Source organism: Dendropsophus ebraccatus, chromosome 14, assembly GCF_027789765.1.
Source record: "Dendropsophus ebraccatus isolate aDenEbr1 chromosome 14, aDenEbr1.pat, whole genome shotgun sequence".
Classification (NCBI taxonomy): Eukaryota; Metazoa; Chordata; class Amphibia; order Anura; family Hylidae; genus Dendropsophus; species Dendropsophus ebraccatus.
In genome coordinates this window covers 42858985-42881029 of record NC_091467.1, presented here as the reverse complement: position 1 = coordinate 42881029, position 22045 = coordinate 42858985, and the positions used below count along the sequence as shown (strand labels likewise).

Here is a 22045-nt window from a genome sequence, read left to right as displayed (position 1 = left end):
AAGTGTCCTATATAAAGGACCAAGTATAATAACAATGAATCTTTATTAATCAAAAAACACTACTCATGATATGAATTAAAAACTACATTACATGGTGTATTATGGCAATCCAGATAAACTGACACAGTGAGGTAGGTAACATAGGCTTAAACAGGCAACTGCACTTGAAAGTGCCCAGTGCAGTGCAAACTTCGGTTATACACAGGGGGAAGGGACAAGACCAAGCACAAGCTACCCACAATGGGGACTATCTCCCTACTTCCTCCCACAAAAAAACATAAATCCTGTAAGCCCGTAATAATTCACCACTCACCCATGTCAGCGTCTCCCCAACGTACGTTTCACGTTTGGCGCTTCCTCAGGGGGCCCCCTGAGGAAGCGCCAAACGTGAAACGTACGTTGGGGAGACGCTGACATGGGTGAGTGGTGAATTATTACGGGCTTACAGGATTTATGTTTTTTTGTGGGAGGAAGTAGGGAGATAGTCCCCATTGTGGGTAGCTTGTGCTTGGTCTTGTCCCTTCCCCCTGTGTATAACCGAAGTTTGCACTGCACTGGGCACTTTCAAGTGCAGTTGCCTGTTTAAGCCTATGTTACCTACCTCACTGTGTCAGTTTATCTGGATTGCCATAATACACCATGTAATGTAGTTTTTAATTCATATCATGAGTAGTGTTTTTTGATTAATAAAGATTCATTGTTATTATACTTGGTCCTTTTTCTTGGTAGATAATGTATTGTTATGGACTTTAAGTTTTGTTTAATGGGCATCAGGCTAGTGTTATGCTGAGATACGGCAGCGTATGTCCAGTGGAATTTAAGTGTATAAAAAAAGTGTCCTATATAGTAGCCAGCCCTCTCCAATAGTCTCCTACAGTAGCCAGCCCTTCCTAATAGTTTCATATAGTAGCCAGCTCTCCCTTGTAGTCTCAAATAGTAGCCATCCCTATCCCACAGTCACATATAGTAGCCAGCCCTGCCCCATAGTCTCTTATATAGTAGCCAACCCCTTCCCTGTAGTCTCATATAGTAGCCACCCCCCCATAGTCTCGTATATAGTAGCCAGCCCTCCCCCATAGTCTCTTATATAGTAGCCAGCCCTCCCCAGTAGTCTCTTATTAATGTAGCCAGCCCTCCCCATAGTCTCATATAGTAGCCAGCCGTCCCCCATAGTTTCATATAGTAGCCATGTTGGGCCAAGGTGTGGCTAAGGGCCCTGTAGTCTCTTATATAGTAGCCAGCCCTCCCCAGTAGTCTCATATAGTAGCCAGCCCTCCCCATAGTCTCATATAGTAGCCAGCCCTCCCCCATAGTCTCATATAGTAGCCAAGGTGTGCTAAGGGCCTTATTACAGGGGACAGTTATCACGTGAAAAATCATTATATTGTTAATTTAATTTAAACAAATTTAAATTTAAACAATAATCATTTCGTGTTAATGTAGGCAACAATTGAAAATCGTTCGGGTGTCTTTGATTGCATCTTTTGAGCTGAACCTAAAATCACTGTTAATCGTTTGCGGCAATTCCACATTTCTTTGCTAATCGTTCAGTGTAATTCCAGACAGTTATTTCATTTGCTGGGAACAGATGGAGTAAATGATCGTAGGAATGATCGTAGTAACAATCGTAACTAGCGACTATCATTCTGTGTAATATGGTGAACGATTTCAGGTAGCTCCTGTTTGTAATTGTTAAACGTTAAAAATCGCTTTGTCTAATAGGACCCTAAGCCATGTGCACAGATTACCTGGTAGTTTTAGCCACTTTGGTACTTTGCCTTGATCCCTTTGAGGTTGCTGCTGAGGATCTGAGATTCCAACCTGTTCTTCATAATCCTCTGGTGCTCTGTTAGCTGCCACTGCTCTGGCTTCTGAATGGTCGTCTATCACAGGTGCTGACGACATGACCGGGACATGTGGCATGGCCCTGCCAAGGTATAAAGAAATTCTTGAGCACAAGAGGGCAGCAACACACTCTGTCCTACGATTATAATTTAGGGCCTCTGTTACCTGGCAACTATGATGTCGGCTTGGGAAGGAGACATTGGTTCATTCACAAGGTTTTGCCTCAGGAAATGTTCTGTGCAGAGAGAAGCATATAAACATTAAAATATAGCCGTTACTTAGATAGTATAACTCCATCTTGTGGGTTAAAGGGGAATCTGTCATCTGCATGCTATGATCTATGGGCTGGCAGACAATGGGGCAATAAAACACACCCTACATTTTGTAAAGCTATTGGCCTTTTCATAATTCACATAATTCAAGTTTTCGTCTTGGGCTTGAAAGTCAAAGAGGGGGAGCTCCTGAAGTTCAGCAGCATCTCCCAGCTTCTGGCTGTAAACAGATCCAGTGCCTGCACTGTGCATTCTAATGGGGCACATGCATGGTGATGTGATGAAGTCTCTGCCAGTCCATCTCTTATAGCATGCAGATGGGCTGCCAGATTCTCTTTAAGGGTGCCTTCACACCTACTGACTTGCAGCGTTAATAAGGCTGCGAGTCGGCTAGGTCTGAACGACCGCTGCGTGTATGTAAATCTGCCGGCCGCTTAACCCCTTCTGATGCTGGCCGGCCGCCTCCCGCTCCGCTCTGTATACATACCTCCTCGATGCACGGGGTCCCGGCGTCCTGCTCTCGCGCCCGGCCAATCAGTGTGTTGCCCAGCCGCAGCCACTGATTGGCCGGGCGGGAGAGCAAGACGCCGGGACCCCGTGGAGCGAGGACAGGTAATGAGCTGGAGTGGGAGGCTGGCGGCATCAGAAGGGGTTAAGCGGCCGGCAGATTTACATACACGCAGCGGTCGTTCAGACCGCTGCGTGTAAATAATTGCGGTAAATAATTGCCATTACTTCAATACAACGGCCGTTGTTTTAAGATAACACAAATATTTGCCATTAAAAGATGGCCATCCATTGGTTGCTATGAGGACCTGACATGAGAACCAAATACTGCCTGAAATATACTGTGTGTGAACCCAGCCTAAATTCGCAAGAAACCAGAGACAAATTATGCACACACAGAAACATAGAAGATAGTCGGCAGAAAAAGACAACTGGGTCCATCTAGTCTTTCCTTTTAGTATTTCCATTCTTATTATCTTAGGATAGATATATGTTTATCCCAAGCATTTTTAAATTCTATTATTGTAGATTTACCAACCACATTTGCTGGAAGTTTGTTCCAAGCATCTACTACTCTTTCAATAAAGTAATATTTTCTCACGTTGCTTCTGATTTTTCCCCCAAATAACCTCTCACTGTGTCCTCTTGTTCTTGAGCTTAGTTTTTTTTACTAAAAAACGCTTCCCCCCTGAACCTTATTTAGTCCTTTAACATACTTAAAGAGAACCAATCACCTGAAATTAACTGTCCCTATAATAAAAGATTCTCTCTCCCTAAATCTATTCCTGAAGATACAGACTGCCTGTGCAGTCTGTATCTTATACTTTTACCTAATCCTGTATAGTGGAGCAGTAAGGGCAGGGGCGGCCATCTTGATGACGTCACAGTGGTGCGTTCCAGCGCTGGAACGCAAGGGACGTAATCAAGATGGCGCCCGCCTTTACTGCACCGCTACAGAGGAGTAGGTAAAGTATAAGATACAGACTGTAAAGGCAGTCTGTATCTTCATGAAGTTTATTTCTGAAGATACAGACTGCCTGTGCAGTCTGTATCTTATACTTTACCCAGTCCTCTGTAGCGGTGCAGTTAAGCCAGGCGCCATCTTGATTACGTTCCTTGCGTTCCAGCGCTGGAACGCACCAGTGACGTCATCAAGATGGCCGCCCCCGCCTTTACTGCTCCGCTTTACAGGATTAGGTAAACGTATAAGATGCAGACTGCACAGGCAGTCTGTATCTTCAGGGACAGACTAATAGGCCCAGAATAGACATACACAGCGATCTTGCGCTGTATAGCGCGGGCTCACTGTGTATTTACAGAGCGGCGGCAAAGGCTCATGGGAGCCCTTCCCGCCGCTCGGCATGCCCGGAGCTTCCTGTCTCGCGCCGGCTCTTTTGAAAAGAGCCGGCGCGAGACAGGAAAAGAGAATGTGTATATTGTAAAAACGCTGGCGTAAAATTAAATAATTCCAATTACAAATATTAATAAAATATTAATTTACAGCTGCTTAGCAAAAAAATGTTTTTTCATTTCGGCCATGATTGGTTCTCTTTAAAGGTTTCAATCATGTCCCCCCTTTTTCCTTCTTTCCTCCTATACAGATTCAAATCCTTAAGTCTTTCCTGATATGGTTTATGCCTCACACCCTCCACCATTTTTGTGGCCCGTCTTTGGACCCATTCTATTTTATCAATGTCCTTTTTAATGTGAGGTCTCTAGAAAACACAACTTAAAGGGGTTATCCAGCGCTACAAAAACATGGCCACTTTTTCCCCTCTCTCTCTTTTCCCCTCTCCACTTTGAGTGGGGTTTTGAAACTCAGTTCCATTGAAGTAAATTGAGCTTAATTGCAAACCACACCTGACCTGCAGACAACAGTAGGGGGAAAAGTTTTTGGAGCGCTGGATAACCCCTTTAAGTCTAGTTTCACGCTCTGTTCACTCTACTGCTTCCTTCGGCAGTCCTGTCAGACTTGATGAAAACAACAATGCAGCATGAAACACTATTCTTCCTGTCCAAACAATCAGCACCACAATGGAATTATGACAATTCTGTCAGGATCAGCTGATAAATAAATCTTTATTATATAGCATTAAAAATACAATTTATTAAAAAGAGGAAAAACCATGCATTAAAAAGATAGTGGCAAAATACTATATTATTGCTATCTGCCCACCTCACAAAAGCTACAAACGTTAGGGCATTATATCACACATATCATTACAGGGTCCATATCAAAATAGAATAATGTGCAAGTGCAAAAAATATAAGCTACCTGGGAGTCTCAATGTATAAAGTGAAGTGCTATATCCAAATAATTACATACTTCACTTCCCACTGATATAGCTGGACAACATTTCGCACTTCAATCTCTATTACCCTGCAAAGGTTTGGGACAGGATAGACATATTACCTATGAGTCAATGACAACCGCACTCCTCCGGGACACCACCACCCCGACGCGCATTTCGCGATCTTTGTCCGGGGGTCCTTCCTAATAGCCCCACTTCACTTTGCCTAGTGGGCATTTCACTCCTACGCCATGGACAATCATCAGCTCTGTTAGTACATAACACTCATAGGTTGTATCCTAGTTTTCCAGGCGGTCCTTAGGCTATATCCACCCTATCCACAGACAGCTGGACTCAGAAGACGATAGTTCAGGTTTGTATGAACCTGTACCTCATCCCCCCCGCTCATCTCTAATACTACTGTTGCTATTTATCAAGACCCATACCTGACGCTTTCAAAGCCTCTTAGCAGCATTGGTCTATTAATGCCCCAGTTACAGCATCCACTAAATCACTGCACAAGCTGGCTCTTACTAAATGTCTAAATACACACAAAATCTAAACATATCCCTAAAATATAAAACATTTTATGCTAAATGCTGAATAAAAAGTAGAGCATGCAATCCATTCTACAGCTTCTAGTGCACATTTATTTCTGCATTACATAGAGACCATAGTAATCATACTGGTAATAATATTAGTAATACAAATAAAGGCGGTGTGCATACTATAGAAATATAAGGTATTCATAAAGGTTCTGTATGTAAAAACTAAAGGGGAACTATCAGTTAGATTCGCCCCCTATAGTGCCAGGAGACGCTGAGGAGAAAGGTAAGTGTCTTACCTCCCTCCTTGGTGCCGATCCTGCACTGTTAGTCGACATAATCTTTGGCTGGGAGCACTGTTAGGAGCACTGCCCCCCCCCACAGCATCATCCGGTCCGCTCACTCCATTGATTATCAATGGTGCTCCGGGCCGAAGATAACGCTGACTAAAAGCGCAGGCTCATCGCAGAGGAGGAAGGTAAGACACATACCCTCCTCCTCAGCCTCCTGGCCTCTATAGGGGGCTATCAGCAGGTTAGATTAGTCTAAGCTAGAGTCTAACTAGGGATACCAAAAATGAAAGAGATAGGTGTTTGCGCATATACAACCACTAACTTTCCCCCCAACCCTTTATATGTTCTCAAGTGTCTCACTGAGGTCATCAGGGAGTTAAAAACTGTAGCCCGGATATGATTCAGGTAAAAATGGAAAGAAAAAGGGGAGAATAAAAGTAATTTCTTATGCTTATAATGGTGATAATGGCTTATAATAGATAAATGTAGGATCACACTGAAGTGGCAAAAGACTCTTTAAGACGTAGGGTCCCATTATGTCTATATTATAAGAATATTATTATTATTTTATTATAAAAAGAACTTTTAGGTGTAATAGGACCTACTATGACAGACCACATGGATTGTGATTTCAGCTATACAATATATCTCTTGGTATCCGAGTGCGGCTGGCAATATGTAGGCCGTACCTCGCAATCTTTGCAAAAACACATAAATAACCATAGAGATAACGTTAAGTGTAACTTCTCAACCATGCTGTCTCTTGATATTAGAACATGTGGGGATTTTTGATGCTATAGAAATCAACTCAGAGCAGATTCTGGGTGACCCATGTAGGAGTGCACTGAATAAACAGGAATCATACTGTACATTCCGGCTACAGGGCTTAGCCCCTGTTAGACACTTGAGAGCATATAAAGAGCTGGTGGGAAGTTAATGGTTTTAGAAGCAAACAACTACTTGTTCCATTCACTTTATCTCTAATGATTTGATTTTTAGATATAGAAACTTTTTTTAAATTGCTGAATATATATATATATATATATATATATATATATATATATATATATAATTGCTATGGCCTTTAATACATTGCAGTTATAAATGTGCACTAGAAGCTGTATCCAGCATTTAGCATAAACATTTTAATATTTTAGAGATATGTATAGATTTTGTATGGATTTAAACATCCTCTCTTCTAAAGAGTTATAAGAAGAGCCAACTTGTGCAGTGTTACTTTAGTGGGCGATGCAGCTGGGGCATTCCCCAGGATGTCAAATCGATATGACTGTGGTCGTTCTAGTGATTAACCAGCCAAGTGAATAGAGTCAAGTCGCCTGATGCTGATGACATATGTCCACGACATAAGAGTGGCGCCTGTCAGGCAAATGTGAGGTGGGGCTATGAAGGTGGTTTTACTCCTGTGCTAGGAATAGAGATATTTGAATATATTTATGCTTATAATGATCTATAGTAGGTTTTATGATATAAAAGGGCATGTGAAAAGATGCATCAATAGCCGCCTTTTTTTAGCACCACACTTATTTTAAATGTCCCCGGGTTCGCACCAGTGGTTTTATCAGGAGGCACGTGTCTCTTGATAAATTCAGTGTATAGGAGACTGCTGCACAGCAGGCCGAAAGATGTCTGAGCTGGTGTAGATTTGTAGTCTAATATTTGTCAAGGTGCAAATGTTAATAAATCTTTTGCACAGGGAGGACACACCACCCCGTTTATTATGGTGTGCCACTTTTCTATCCACATGGAGAACATGGAGATTGCGTTCGACCAAAGAAATGATTGACTTCAGCAGAAGGGAAAGATAACCTTGATGGAAGCCATGTATGATGAACCCGCATTATAATAATATATGTCGTGATAGAAGGTAGTATCAGATCTTACCTTTCTGTTTTGGTGACCCAAAGTGAATAACAGCAGCAGGAAAAAGCTGGGCCTGAGGGAGAGATGACACAACTAAGAACACACATAAATGTATGCATAAAATATTGTATGTACAATTTATATCCCAAAGTCCCAATGAACAATTCTTTCTGCGGACGGCAGATAGAGCTTGAGAAATGCATTGAGTCAATTGGACAGGCGAAACTTCAAGAGGAGTCCACCGTGCGGCCCCTGCGTGACATTTTTGCCTGTATTCTGTAGTGTGAACATACCCTTAATCATGCTGAAAGATTTCTACAGGAAGAGCTGAAACATCACAGAAAAGTGAACTACTAATTGCTAAGCATCACATAATATAATACACCCGTTCATAAAGAATGGTCGTATAGCAGCAAAATTCAGCATACAGTTATGTACCAGGCAGATTTCTAAATGATTACAGGTGTGGTCATCTGAATAGACACTGGGTCTTGCCACAAACTTTTGGGTAGTTTAATGTACCTCTTAGGAAAAGATCACAGACAGAAGGTGCACTCACTGTCTTTACATTCTGCCTAGCTGACAGAATTTGAGTGGGGTTCACATCACTGGACTGAGTAGTAGTAGGACGGTTGCTTCAATGAAATGCCTGCCGTCTAGACTTTTTTAACCAAGATAGGGGGTTCTGGGAGCAGTGATTATGTGAAGGCACATACAGATCACCAGTAGAGGGGATGATTTGATCCGCCAAAAAGTAAAAGCAGTTCCCACTGCTTCCTTGTCCACCATTCAGACAAAGCACCTTTCTAACACACCCTATTTTCCAGAAAAAAATTTAGTGTCACAGCAACCATTATGTATCATGCCACTGACAGCCATGTACCGTCGCCTTTATTTGCAGTGGTGTCATGAGCCGGACTGCTACAGACTGGAATCGTATCGTCTTTAGTGACAAATCCAGATTTGGTGTGAAGTCTGATGACAGTCAGGTTTGAGTATGGAGTGTCCTGTGAAGCCCTTCAATTCTGAGCGAGACACTGTCCCAACTACTGCGGTGATGACCTGAGCAGCCATTGTATACAACAGTTGTCAGCCCTAGTAGGGACACGAGGGGTGCTAACAGCTCAACATTAGTGTCCTCTCATGATAGGGCTAACAACTTGTGTTTTTCAGCAGCATTATGCTCCCCATACACAGCAAGGCTTTTCCAGGATGGCTCTGCCAGATTGTAACACTTCTTTGGGCTGCCCAGTGACCAAATTTATCACCAATGGAGCTTTTATGGGACCAGCTGGGATGTCAGCTTTGGCAATATAAGGGCCGTATTACACAACCTGAAAGTAACGAGCAAGCAAGCACCGACCAGTCAGGTCAGAGCTCGCTTGCTCCTCGTTCCTTGCTCGCTGTCTGTGCTACTATATGCACAGACATTGAGCGGGGAGGCCCATATGCGATAGTAGTGGTCTGCTGCCGCTGCTCCTACTGCCGCTATCATTGTTGTTTTGATTGGTCATGTTTTAAGACAACGATCAGCCGACATCATGCATGTCAGTTAATCGTTGCCTTTTAAAATGACTTATCGGCCGGCAATTGGCCAAGTACAGACGATAATTGGTTGGTATAATACAGCCCTAGGAGTGCACAGGAACTACAGGCTAAGCTACAACTCCTGTGCGCAAATCTTCCACAGAATGCCATATGGGACCTGTATGCTTCCATATCTAACCATATCTCATCTTGTATCCAGGCAAGACATGGCCCAACATGGTACCTCCCTTCTATTGTACAGTTTTCCCTAATAAACTTACCCTTTGTTTCCAATATTCTAATCACTTACATATATCATCATTACAATTACACATGTAACTTTCATTCAATTCCAACAACTCTTCCATGGTATGTTATTTATTTTTAGTCAATGAGAGTACCTGGCTAATGGATGACTGAATGTGGACAACACTGCTTGTTATTCTCCAATATAAACCTTCATTGTTTATATCCAGCAAATGAAAACCTGTCCAGGTCATGGTGGTCACACAGGTCTACAGCTGTGTCCTGTAACAAGCCGGGTACCTACAGTATGCATCCAACACATGACCAGGGCAGAAAAAAAAAATAAAAGGAACAGGAAGGAACTGACATAGCAATCGTAGTAAAAGTGTTGATTTTGAAAGTTATTATACAAACGTGTTTACTGGAATATCTCTTCCAACGTGAGGATCGGCAGCAATAAGTGTAAAGGTAGCCCCCCCCCCCATGGCACAACAAACTGTACGGGGCCCCCCAAATAAGCAGAGATCTCCTTGTCTTCTGCTTTTTATCCCTTTATTATGTTGCAGCATGTAAGTGAACACTGGGTAACTTACAAACTGCAGTACATTAGAGGTTAAGCAGAATGACACAGGAGACTCTTCATCTTTCCTGTGCATCCCCGGGCCCCCTCCCCTAAGGGCCCCATATCAGCTGCCTACCCTGCCTCTATAGTAGCTACGCCAAAGGTGAGGGCTGCTAGAAGCCAGTAAAGGAAAGAAATGGCACAGGAAAATGCAAATATATGAATCATAGGAAGCTGGTGGCAATGATAAATATAACCTGTCGTATATCTGCTCCTGTGCACACACACTTACTGTAAGAGAAAGAGACTATGAAATACATCAATTGAAATTCACATAAAACTCCATATTAAGTGAGGCCTTTGAAGTGAAATGTGGGAAGTGTTTATTGTAACAAGGTGGTCTCTGAGGACCATAGAAAAACTAGGCAATTCTCCTTTTCAAACGAAGCTCTTCTCAACCCAAGACAACTGGTGTAAACAAGTGGTGAGAACTGCTGTCACCAGCGTGTACAATGTTTATCCTACAGACATCTATGCATTCTGAGACTTCCAGGTGGTCTTGCCGACCGACCGGGCACTAACGGGGTATTCCAATTTTACAAACTAATAGCGTTGTGATAGGACCCAGAATTACTGAGAATGAAGAGGAGGCAGTGCTGTGCCCTTTAAGCAAGCATGTAAAAGTAACTAGAAAGATGAACGGCAATGGCAGTCAGTGACGTGGGAGCTGCAGGTTTATCCAACTTTCTTCCTTCCTTCTGTGGTATGTAAACCAGCACAGAGCTTTCAATTTCTATAAGCACCACAATCTACTATACAATGATAGTCACAGCTTTCTTCTCTTGGACTTTGGTAGTGGGACTGCTGCCTGTTTGCTCTTCCTTTTTAGCAGGTGATATCACATCATTCAATGGGACTAGATAATAACATGATATAGGCTTAAAATAAAGCATAAGTACGCATATGTACAAAAACACATACATATAAAGTCTATAATTATCAAGGATGAAGCCAAGCCTATGTCACTCCTGGAGCATATATTCCACTTGTCATTCAGAACATGTTCTGATGGGTTTCTGACAGGAGATGCGACACGGACTCCTCTTAGGAGTGCTGCCTGTGTTATCGGGTCAGATGGGAGCAGCACATGAAACAGGACAGCGGCAGGACACAGTGTGGGGCTTTTTAACATTTCCTTTTCAGTCTTTATTGTGTAAGGTTGCATGCCATCTGAAAACAAAGACAGCTTTCCGTAAACTTTAATTACAGAGTAGCAGACATGGTCAAAACTCAGAGAGAGAACACTCGCCAACGCTTTGAAGTTTCATCTGTAGGGATTTCACTATTTAGAGAAAGGACAGCTTAGAAAGGGCCCCTCGCTCCCCCTTGAAACGCACTAGCCCCCTTTAAACACAACATTTCTTTTATGCACTCGGGAGGCTGGAAAATGAGGTTTGTGTAGCGTGTTAGTGCTGGAATTTTTTAATAACCTCCTCTCGCTCTTTACTCTTCCCCCCCAATTATCGTGCTGAATAATTAACATAGTGAAGGAGATAACTAAAGCCAGCATCTCCCCACTGAAAGATCTTTAGTTCAAAGCATGGCCCTTTTTTTCTGTCCATTCCCCCTGGTGCCGCCACTAAAAACTTCCTTGTCAGTCAATCTCTGGGCAAACACTTCAAAGCCTTGTGAGGAAAAAGGCCCTGAGGGTCACAGAGAATTCATTGCAGGGAGGAACAGGCCGCACATACACCCAGCAATAGGAACACAAAGACAACAGGGCTCGGCGACACTGAGACACAGATACACAAAGAATAAAGTCATAGAGTGAACAAAAAAAAAGTATAAAAATAAATAGTGGAGAGGGAAAAAAGAGAGGCAGAGACGAGAGAACAGAGGGGAGGTGATCTGTACATCTGTCACCAAATCTATGTTTGGTTCTTTAGACATAAACAGCTCTACTGTTCTAGAAGAACATAACAATCGAGTGTCCCCAAGCAGGGAAAGCTGGTGGCATGTGAAGCATTCCTTCCATCCCGGGATGGTCGTTGATTAAAGTGCCACAGGTCTTTTTAGTTTGATGTTTGAAGATCAATGGAAGCGAGAGCACTTCAAAGGGGCGAGCAGGGATGACTGGCAGAATCCAGAGCGCAAACATTTACAGACACATCGGACGAGCTGGAAGGCAAAGCCAGCTTTTGAAATGACGTTTAAGGGTTGAGGATTTCTTCACAGGGAGTAGATCAAAAGCTCCAGACAGGAAGGAACCACCAGCAAACAACCGAGAGGAACCAGAGCACCGAGTTTTAGGCACCCAGAACAAGTAGGCTATAATTATGGGGTCTGCGGCCGACCAGGGGAATCCGAGTGCGACCCCGACAAACCCCAAACTATTTCAATTATTAAAACTACTACTAGCATTTGGCAAAAACATCCTGTGATTGTGATGGTCGAAGGACAGAGTGATTCCATGAATTACACACTAGCACAAATTATTGTTATATGTGTGTGTATATATTGTGTTATATTACGTGTATATATTATTTAAAGGACAATGATTTCCAATGTTGTCTTCAAGCAATAGACAAACTTTGTAATATTCGACCATTGCTGCGGCGCTTCATCTTAGGCAATACATGATGATCCCCACACATGCCAACTGTTACTTTAACCATCAAAAATAAAGGTGCTCGGAGGACCATGCCAGAGAGTAGCTTAAAGGGGTTGGCCATCTTACATGTTTTACAAGTATAGTAGTGAGTATGTCCTCCCACCAGCTTGGCCCCGGTTTCTGAATACATAGCTGCCTGTAGGGTAGCAGGTAATATACATGTACATGTACAAGGTCTGAGGACTCTCCTGACCTGCCTGAACCATAAATGCAGCCTGAACCTTGAGTCACCAGGATAGTCCCTGGTGGCTTCTGCCTGCCTCGCTGGCCTTGATAGATCTCACTCTATACCCAAATAGAGAGAGATTTATTAATATCTAGTGGGGTGGCGGGAAGCTGCTGGGGGAAATGGGATGGTATTCATGACTGATCCACTTTAAGGCCCCGTTCACACATAGCAAAACTAGCGGAATTCCGCGGCGGACAATGCCGTTAGCCTCCCTCTCATAATGGGAGTCTATGGGAGGCGCGCGCTGCTGTTCTCACAGCGTCTCTCTGCGCTGAAGAATGAACATGTTCTCCCATAGACTCCCATTATGTGAGGGAGGCTAACGGCATTCCACGGCGGACCATTCCGCTAGTTTTGCTACATGTGAACGTAGCCTAAATATTTGTATTCTTCCTGAAACAATATTTCTGGAATATCTTTTCTTATAGCTCTGTGTTGTACTGCTCCTCTGTTATTATTACTTTGACTAAATAGCCAATTGGGTGTTACCGCTGTCTGACAGTATTAGCACTGATTGGATAGTTTCAGACAGTGTAGGGGACAGCCCTCTCTCTGACTGGCCACACCCAATAGGTTAACCTATTTAGTCATACATTTCTAGTAACAATAACAGAGGAATGGCACAAAACAGAGCTATAGGAAAAGGTATGCCAGAATGGAACACAAGTACAGTATTTACTAAAACAGCCAGGTCCAGAAAAGCCACAGATCTTCTTTAAAGGGTTTCTTTCACTGCAGTAACTTGTCTTACTTTCTATACAGAGGTGTAACATCTTGGTGATCAGAGAACGTCCGAGCTGTGGGACCTTCACTGATCTATAAAAAGTAGGTGTCCTATCTCTACCAAGCTCAATGCCCTGTGGATATTTTCTATGCATAACAGGTATAAAATATAAACACATTTTTTTTAATTTTTTGATATTTAGGTAAAGCAACTCTGTACCCACAATCTGACCCCCCCAAACCACTTGTACCTTCGGATAGCTGCTTTTAATCCAAGATCTGTCCCGGGGTCCGTTCGGCAGGGGATGCAGTTATTGTCGTAAAAACAACTTTTAATCCTCCAGCGCTGTTTCTAACGGCCGGCTTACATTTGTATATGCATTAGGCTGGCACGACCTCTCTGTCCTTCCTCCCCACCCTCCTCATCATTAGGAATGATCCAGGCAGATTGCTTCCTATTCCCCACCTGTGTGTATAATGAACATGGGCTGGTTCATTAATACACCTGTGCAAAGCTTAAACAGCAGTAAATGTTCCTGGATCTTTCCTAATGATGAGGGGGGGGGGAGTTAGGACGGAGAGGTGGTGCCAGCCTAATGCATATACAAATGTAAGCCCCGGCCGTTAGACACAGCGCTGCAGGATTAAAAGTTGTTTTTAGGACAATAACTGCATCACCTGCCGAACGGACCCCAGGACAGATCTTGGATTAAAAGCAGCTATCCGAAGGTACAAGTGGTAACAAGTCCCCCAGGGGGGCTTCTAGTATATGTGTAAAAAAAAAAAAGTATTGTTATAAGTAAAAAGCCCCCTCCCCTAATAAAAGTCTGAATCACCCTTCTTTTCCCAGGTTTTAAATAAAAGTAAATAAATAAATAAATAAACATGTTTACTATCGTCACGTGCGTAATCGCACGAACTATTAATAAATCACATTACTGATCTTGCACGGTAAATGGCGTAAGCGCAAAAAAATCCCAAAGTGCAAAATTGCGCATTTTTGGTCGCATCAAATCCAGGAAAAATGTAATAAAAAGCGATCAAAAAGTCGTATATGCGCAATCAAGGTACCGATAGAAAGAACACATCATGGCGCAAAAAATGACACCTCACACAGCCCCATAGACCAAAGGATAAAAGCGCTATAAGCCTGGGAATGGAGCGGTTTTAAGGAACGTATATTTGTTAACAATGGTTTGAATTTTTTACCGGCCATCAGATAAAAGAAAAGTTATACATGTTATATATCATTTTAATTGTAACGACTTGAGGAACATGCATAACAAGTCAGTTTTACCCCAGGGCGATAAAAGAAATGCGTTTTTTTTTGTTCAATTTCACCACACTTTGAATTTTTTTCTGGTTTTACAGTGTACTTTATGCAAAAATTCAGCCTGTCATTGCAAAATACAATTAGTGATGCAAAAAATAAGGGCTCATGTGGATTTCTAGGTGGAAAAATGCAAGTGCTATGGCCTTTTAAACACAAGGAGGAAAAAACGAAAACGCAAAAACGAAAATTGCCCCATCCTTAAAGGGACGTGAATTTTTTTTTGCAGAAATCAATAGTCCAGGCGATTTTAAGAAGCTTTGTAATTAGGTTTATTAGCCGAAAAATAAATTATTATCATGAAAAAGCAGTTTGAAGCTCTAGCCCCTGTCTTCATTGTTCTCCTATGGAGAGAGCTAAATAAAACACCAAAACAGGACAACAAAGAGTTAATCTACAAATACATCACCCTCTATCTCCTCTGACAGTCAGCACTGACCTCTCTGACCTCTGAATACAGAGTTCACCCAGCTCAGTGCCTGTAATATTTTGTTCTCAGCTTTCTGCTGTTGGCTAACTCCCTCCTCCCCCCTCCCCTCTCCCTAGAACAGACTGGGTACGTCTGATGCAACAAGTCACTATTTCCTGATTTTTTGCAGTTAATGGAAAAGAGGAAGGGCTTTTTAAATGCAGATAATGGCATATTTGGCTAATAAACCCAATTACAAAGTTTTTTTTTTTAAATCACCTGGACTATTCATTTCTGCAAATTAAATAAATAAATAAATAAATAAATAAATATTTCAACAAAATAATGCAATAGGTTAACCAGGTACCCTCTGCTCGGCACCAGCAGCAGAACTTTAATGGGGTTCGTTACTTGAGCACTGAAAAATAATCGTCTCAAGTAAGAAGTACATTTTAGTGCTCGCTCAACACTAGTGGTAATCTAACATCAGCCGTCCATGCTAGGCCAAGATGGACAACTTCAGCCAACTTTTCTCTTCTATGGTCATATGTTCTGTACCTTTCAGTGGAATGCTATAGCTTATCTAGTGCAGTGATTTTCAACTAGTGTGCCGCGACACATGGTCGGGTGTGCCGCGGGGAAAGTTTCCCAAACTATGGTGCCCCTGTGTTTTGTTCCCCGGCAATGCGCAGCGATCAGTGGCGGATTATAATGTGGGCGGTTGCGTGGTGCGCTGCGGCGGGCCGTGATGCAAGCATCCAATCAACGTGTGCGCTATGGCCCGCCGCAGCGCACCACGCTCCCAGTCTCTGCTGATTGGAGGAGCACATCCGCGCCCTACGGGCGGCCAGTAGGTTAGGCGGACAGCAGCGGCGACCATCTCGGAGGAGGTGAGGAGGAAGGGGGGGGGGGAGAGAAACCTGGGGATGGGGGAGAGAAACAGTGGAGAGAAGCAGGGGGGAGAGAAGTTTGGTGGAGAGAAGCATGGGGGAGAGAAGCACAGGAGAGAAGCAGGGGGGAGAAGTATGGTGGAGAGAAGCAGGGGGGAGAGAAGCAGGGGGGAGAAGTATTGTGGAGAGAAGTATGGTGGAGAGAAGCACAGGAGAGAAGTATGGTGGAGAGAAGCACAGGAGAGAAGCATGGGGGAGAGAAGCACAGGAGAGAAGCATCGGGGAGAAGTATGGTGGAGAGAAGCATGGGGGAGAGAAGCACAGGAGAGAAGCATGGGGTAGAGAAACACAGGAGAGAAGCAAGGGGAAGAGAAGCACAGGAGAGAAGCACAGGAGAGAAGCAGGGGGGAGAAGTATGGTGGAGAGAAGCACAGGAGAGAAGCAGGGGGAGAAGTATGGTGGAGAGAAGCACAGGAGAGAAGCAGGGGGGAGAAGTATGGTGGAGAGAAGCACAGGAGAGAAGCATGGGGGAGAAGTATGGTGGAGAGAAGCATGGTGGAGAGAAGCACAGGAGAGAAGCAGGGGGGAGAAGTATGGTGGAGAGAAGCACAGGAGAGAGACAGGGGGGAGAAGTATGGTGGAGAGAAGCACAGGGGGGAGAAGAAAACAGGCCCAGGTTTCACACTGAGTATAAATACATTTATAATCTATATTATTAATTATATGTATAATATGTACTGTTTTAGTGTTGTTTTGTGCCATTTTGGTTGGTGGTGTGCCCCGGGATTTTTTAAGTATAAAAAGTGTGCCGCGGCTCAAAAAAGGTTGAAAATCACTGATCTAGTGAATGCATCGTTTTAGTCAGTTTCTGAGCTCTATTCTGATCTATCTTAATTTCATTAAAACCACAGTAGGTATTACAGTAGATCTGTAAATGGAGACTACAATACTGTATTTCTACAGTATTACAGTTCTACAATACTGTAAACTTTAGGTCGAACTTCAGTAAGCCTTCTCTCGCCTATTAGGATTTCATTTTTACACATTGTAAGTGGAAACAAAACAACAAGAATAGCAGTACAATATCAGTTTTGCAGTGGGTTAAGGCTGCTGTAAAACAACCTACTGAATGATTATGGAACTCACACTTTTGTCTAAATGCAATACCTTGTACTCTATTGCATACACTATGATCACCTATTTTATTGCATGCAGCCTTTGTGCTGCTACTACAGCTTTGCTAACAGTTTTATCCAAAAAGACCCCCGGACGAAGGCAACGAAACGCGCGTCGGGTGGTGGCGTCCCGGAGGATTTACACAATAACGGACCTTTAAGGTAGTTTACTTGCTGGATCCCTAGAATTTGTGGGGTAACAACAACAACAAATAGGTGGATTATAGGACTAATGTTATGATGTATGCTAATCTAATAAACTTTATGCACTAGCACTTTGGTATTGTCAAGATAAATGTAGCATTTTTTAGCATTTTTTAGTGTATTGCACTTTATCCATCTGTTGAACAACATGTGTTGTGTGTCAGGGATTGCAGCAAATAGTATGAGTTAATAAATACAAGAACCACCTCCGGGATAGCCACCGTTCTTTTTAATGTTAGGTTTTCTCTCTTTTTATGAATTGTTTTAAATATGTATACTCAATAAAGAGAAAAAAAATTTGCTACGCAAGTTCAGCATTTTTCTTTCTTGGATAAAACTGAATGATTATGGGAGTAGAAGTCTATAGCATAGAATTGTATAGGCATCTTCATAGTTTACCTGCTTTATAAATAAATGAGAGCCTGCATGGACAGGCTTTTATGGCGGCATATATGAATCTTTCAGTCTACACAATGCAGAAATCTTCCAGATGCAATAAAATGTATCAGCTTGGCTTCCGCTCAGAGATTTATAGAGGAGGAAATCTATACAGCACTTTTCCTTCTGATTAGAACATGCATAGAAGGCTGATAACTTTTCCACATGAGCAATAGCCGCCCAGCAATCATGTGTCAGTATACAGATGAGCGGTCCTCCTTCAGATCTTCCCCCAACATACACAATCTTCATCATGACAGGATGTGTCTTGTTGCCCTCTGAGCCCTGAGGAAGGACCTCCCTCTAACGGTGACACTTTTATTGAGTAGTTTAAGGTTCAGTGGAAGCGCCTCTATTAGGAACAGCAGTCATGGAAAGCCGGCCAAGAATAACAGGGCTGCCAGCAAGATGAAAGTCTGAGGCAGGAGAGGCTCTGCTGCCGGAACGTTACAGAGAAGAAAGACCCCTTCACAAGTTGCCAAGAGCTCAGAGCCCCCTCTCCTCCCAGAAACCTACTCCAGGCTGAACACACAAGCAGGGGGCTCAGGTTACTACTGTAGAGGAGGATGGGAAGACCTGCACAGCAAACTCATCATATAAAGAATGACCAGCAGGGTTTTGTATGGGACTTGCAGGGGAGACCCCCCTGCTTGACTCTCATAGGAAAGAGAAGGTAGAGATGTAGTCAGTGCGAGTATGAAGGCATCCTATATAACAAGTGCAGTAATGGTTGTGTACACCTCTCTGGTGGAGATGGTGTCTAACAGCTAATCCGCCTTATTCTAGGATTATTCACATCAATTCTCTGACTCTGTTGGACTCAGATGCATACAACACTCTCATACACACAAAAAAAAAATCCATGCCCACTATGGCTATGTGTATGGGGGGGCCTATTGACTTCTAGATGACGTTGAGGAAAAGAAGGATCAGGTGTAACTTCAGCACCCAAACCTCTTCTTCTTAATACAGCTGATTTTAAAAGTGACCAGGCTAAAAAAAAAAAAAAAAATATGCATTACTGAGTTGTCATAACCCCCCCCCCCCCCACTGTTGTCAATCAGGCAGTGCCCTCCCCACACCTTGACACAAAGGAAATGTCCTTTCTGCCATTCACTGGCTGTAATGGGGAATCATCGGTTTGCTGAACGACCACTTCCTTGTGTTGAGATGGAGACTAGGGGGTGACAAGTAGAGACCGGAGCTAGTGGAACAGCAGCAGATATGGCTGCTGGTGAGTACTACATTTTTTAGCCCCATTTGTCCACAATTAGAAAAGGGAATCTGCAGTCACCCTACAGAAAACACATGCATGCTCGGTTTGGCTGAGGGTGCAAATAAACAGGAGGGGCACATATAGTGCATCAACAACCTAATGGCTGCCAATACTGCTTGTTTATACTTTTCACACAATGTACATTTTCACATATCTCCCACACCCAATGATGATCTAAATATCTAAAGGGTCATTACGACAATTTCTGGAATATACTACATGTAGAATGATGGCGGGCATGTGATCATGCAGTGATGTATGGTTGGATTTTTCTGGCCTCTATGCTGGTGATGCTGACAGAATAGTTGCCATATCACCCATGTATGTGGCTTAAAGGGAACCTGTCACCCCCCCCCCCCCCGTGTCGGGGTGACAGGCTCCCGACCCCCGCTACAGCCCCCTATACGCACCTGATCCCGCTTCTGGATCCGGTCGGGTCACGGAGATATCAGCCGCTGCAGCCCGGCGCGCGCCCTAAGAGATGAGTCCAACGCTCATAGAGAATGACAGGAGAGTCCAGCGCTCCGTCATTCTCTATGAGCGTTGGACTCATCTCTCAGGACGCGTGCCGGGCTGCAGCAGCTGATATCTCCGTGACCCGACCGGAACCAGAAGCGGGACCCGGTGGGATCAGGTGAGTATAGGGGGCTGTAGCAGGGGGTCGGGAGCCTGTCACCCCGGCACGGGGGGTGACAGGTTCCCTTTAAGATTCGTTTTAAATGAAGAAATAAAACCTCTATTTGCTGTTTTCTCACAAAGGTAGAAATAAGGCAGGTTGTTCTACTCTTCAAGGACACAAAATGGTACCTAACTAAAGATGTGGCAGGTACTCTATTTAAACTTAAAGGGGTAAAATTCTTCAGTGTACAGTACTAGTAACTACTCATAGTACTTACTGACAAAAGCTCCCTGTGCACCTCATAGAGCTAAATCCAGTCTCCCCTCCTCTAGGCTGGGCTGCCCTGCTTTGTGGCAAGTCTGTCCATAAGATGGCCGACATGGAGGAGCATGTGACCATGTCCCAGCCCCCAGTATCAAACACTGAGCCTGTATATGCCTATGGTGGACACTGGGATCCGGGCATGGTCATATGCTCCTCCATGTTGGCCATTTTATGGACAGACTCACCACAGAGCAGGGCAGCACAGCCTGGAGGATGGGAATCTGATTTTAGCTCTATGAGGTACACAGGAGCTCCTGTCAGTGAGTGCTATGAGTACACTTACTAACACTGTACACTGGACTAGTTTACTATAAAGTGGCCCAGTGGAGGGCCCAGGTGATATCTCAAAGGGTTTGCGCGTCTTGGTGGTGGTGGCGGTTGCCCTACAGGTCGTGACCATGGCGGATGGCTGTGGGTGGGATAAGAAAGTTTTGAACTGTTTATATTAATCTAATGTCACAGTATGTTGGATTCTACTACTGTGTCCCCATCGAAAGTAGTGTGTCAACCATGGTAATGTATGTATACTTATTTTTGAAAATAAAATAAAATATGGTTTAAAAAAAAAAAAAGAAAGAAAACCACATGGGGCTAGAATAAGAGCGCTATAACATGGTTGATAATGTGATAATGGCCAAATAGGCAGATATTGGCCAGTGTTGTGGGGCCAGCAATCAGATGCCGAACAGACAAAAACTCCTTTGGTGACATGCTTAAAAATTATTTTGTGTCAGCCCCAAATCTCTAGTTTAACAGAGGATGTGCGGACGTTTTGGAGGAAACAAACTCCTCCTTCCTCGCGCATGAGGAAGGAGGAGTTTGTTTCCTCCGAAACGTCCGCGGTGAGGACGTACCTGGGCGTCCGTGTCTGATGAGTACATCAGCTGTGAGCTTTAATATGTGACTAAAAAGAAAATAAAAAAATATATGTCATGAAGGCATTGTGAGTATTTTCTCCTCCGGATCATCGGAGCGTGAAGGTTCCTTTCGGACCGACTGAATCTACATTGTGGTGAGAAACCCTTTATTCCTCCATACGTGTTGTGTATTGAAGATTTGAATATTTGAAGATACGGGACTAGTGGAGTCCAGTAGTGTGGAGGCAGCTGTAAGCGTTAATTAGTGCAGAGTATTATCATTGGTTGTGATAAATGTCTCACTAACCTGAAAAAGGCTAAGGGAGTCATCCTTCAACTCTGTCCTTGGAGGAGTAATAACTGCAACAAAAAGAGAAATTGTCTAAGGCCACATTCACACGGCGGGTAATTGTCCGCAATTGCGGACAGAACATAGAACCATTGTTATTCAATGACCCCCACTCACATGTAAAAAAATAGGACCTGCTGTAACGTGGACCGTAATTTGCGACACGGATCGCTATCTTAATGAAGTGCCAATGTAGTGCTCAGTGAAGCATGGAGCGCTACAGATGCACATTCGGAGTCTGATCTGCGGTCGCGGTCTGCACTACGGACGTGTGAATGTAGCCTTACACTTTTACAGCAAAGGAGTGTGGGACAATGATGCATCAGTATAGGTAAACTTTATCTGGAAGAACCTGGAACTATCTGAAGTTACTGAAAGCCAACAAAGCAAACATGAAATTCCCAGTCATCAAGTATGTGTATTGAATAAAGATGTTCAGGAATGGGGGAAACTTTGCTCAGCTAAACAGTAGGACACCAATGTGGCCAGTTATTGGCTGAGCGGGTCTAGAAGCACCACACTGCAGAGACTGAGGTCTGGTAATAACGACTGCTAGGAATGGTGCGAACCCACCGAGGTTCG

The 22045-nt window shown here is 43.5% G+C and overlaps 1 protein-coding gene across 2 annotated transcripts in view; it reads right to left on the bottom strand.

Annotated features, from left to right (window-relative positions):
• Positions 1–22045, bottom strand: part of ASPSCR1 (ASPSCR1 tether for SLC2A4, UBX domain containing) — a 53678-nt gene that overhangs the window by 713 nt on the left and 30920 nt on the right. For both annotated transcript variants that reach the window (XM_069952128.1, XM_069952129.1), the window contains 4 exons: positions 21422–21474; positions 7656–7707; positions 2011–2080; positions 1749–1927 (listed from right to left, as the gene is read on the bottom strand). In XM_069952128.1, the coding sequence (XP_069808229.1) occupies positions 1749–1927; positions 2011–2080; positions 7656–7707; positions 21422–21474 (354 nt within the window). The remainder of the gene's footprint in view (positions 1–1748; positions 1928–2010; positions 2081–7655; positions 7708–21421; positions 21475–22045) is intronic.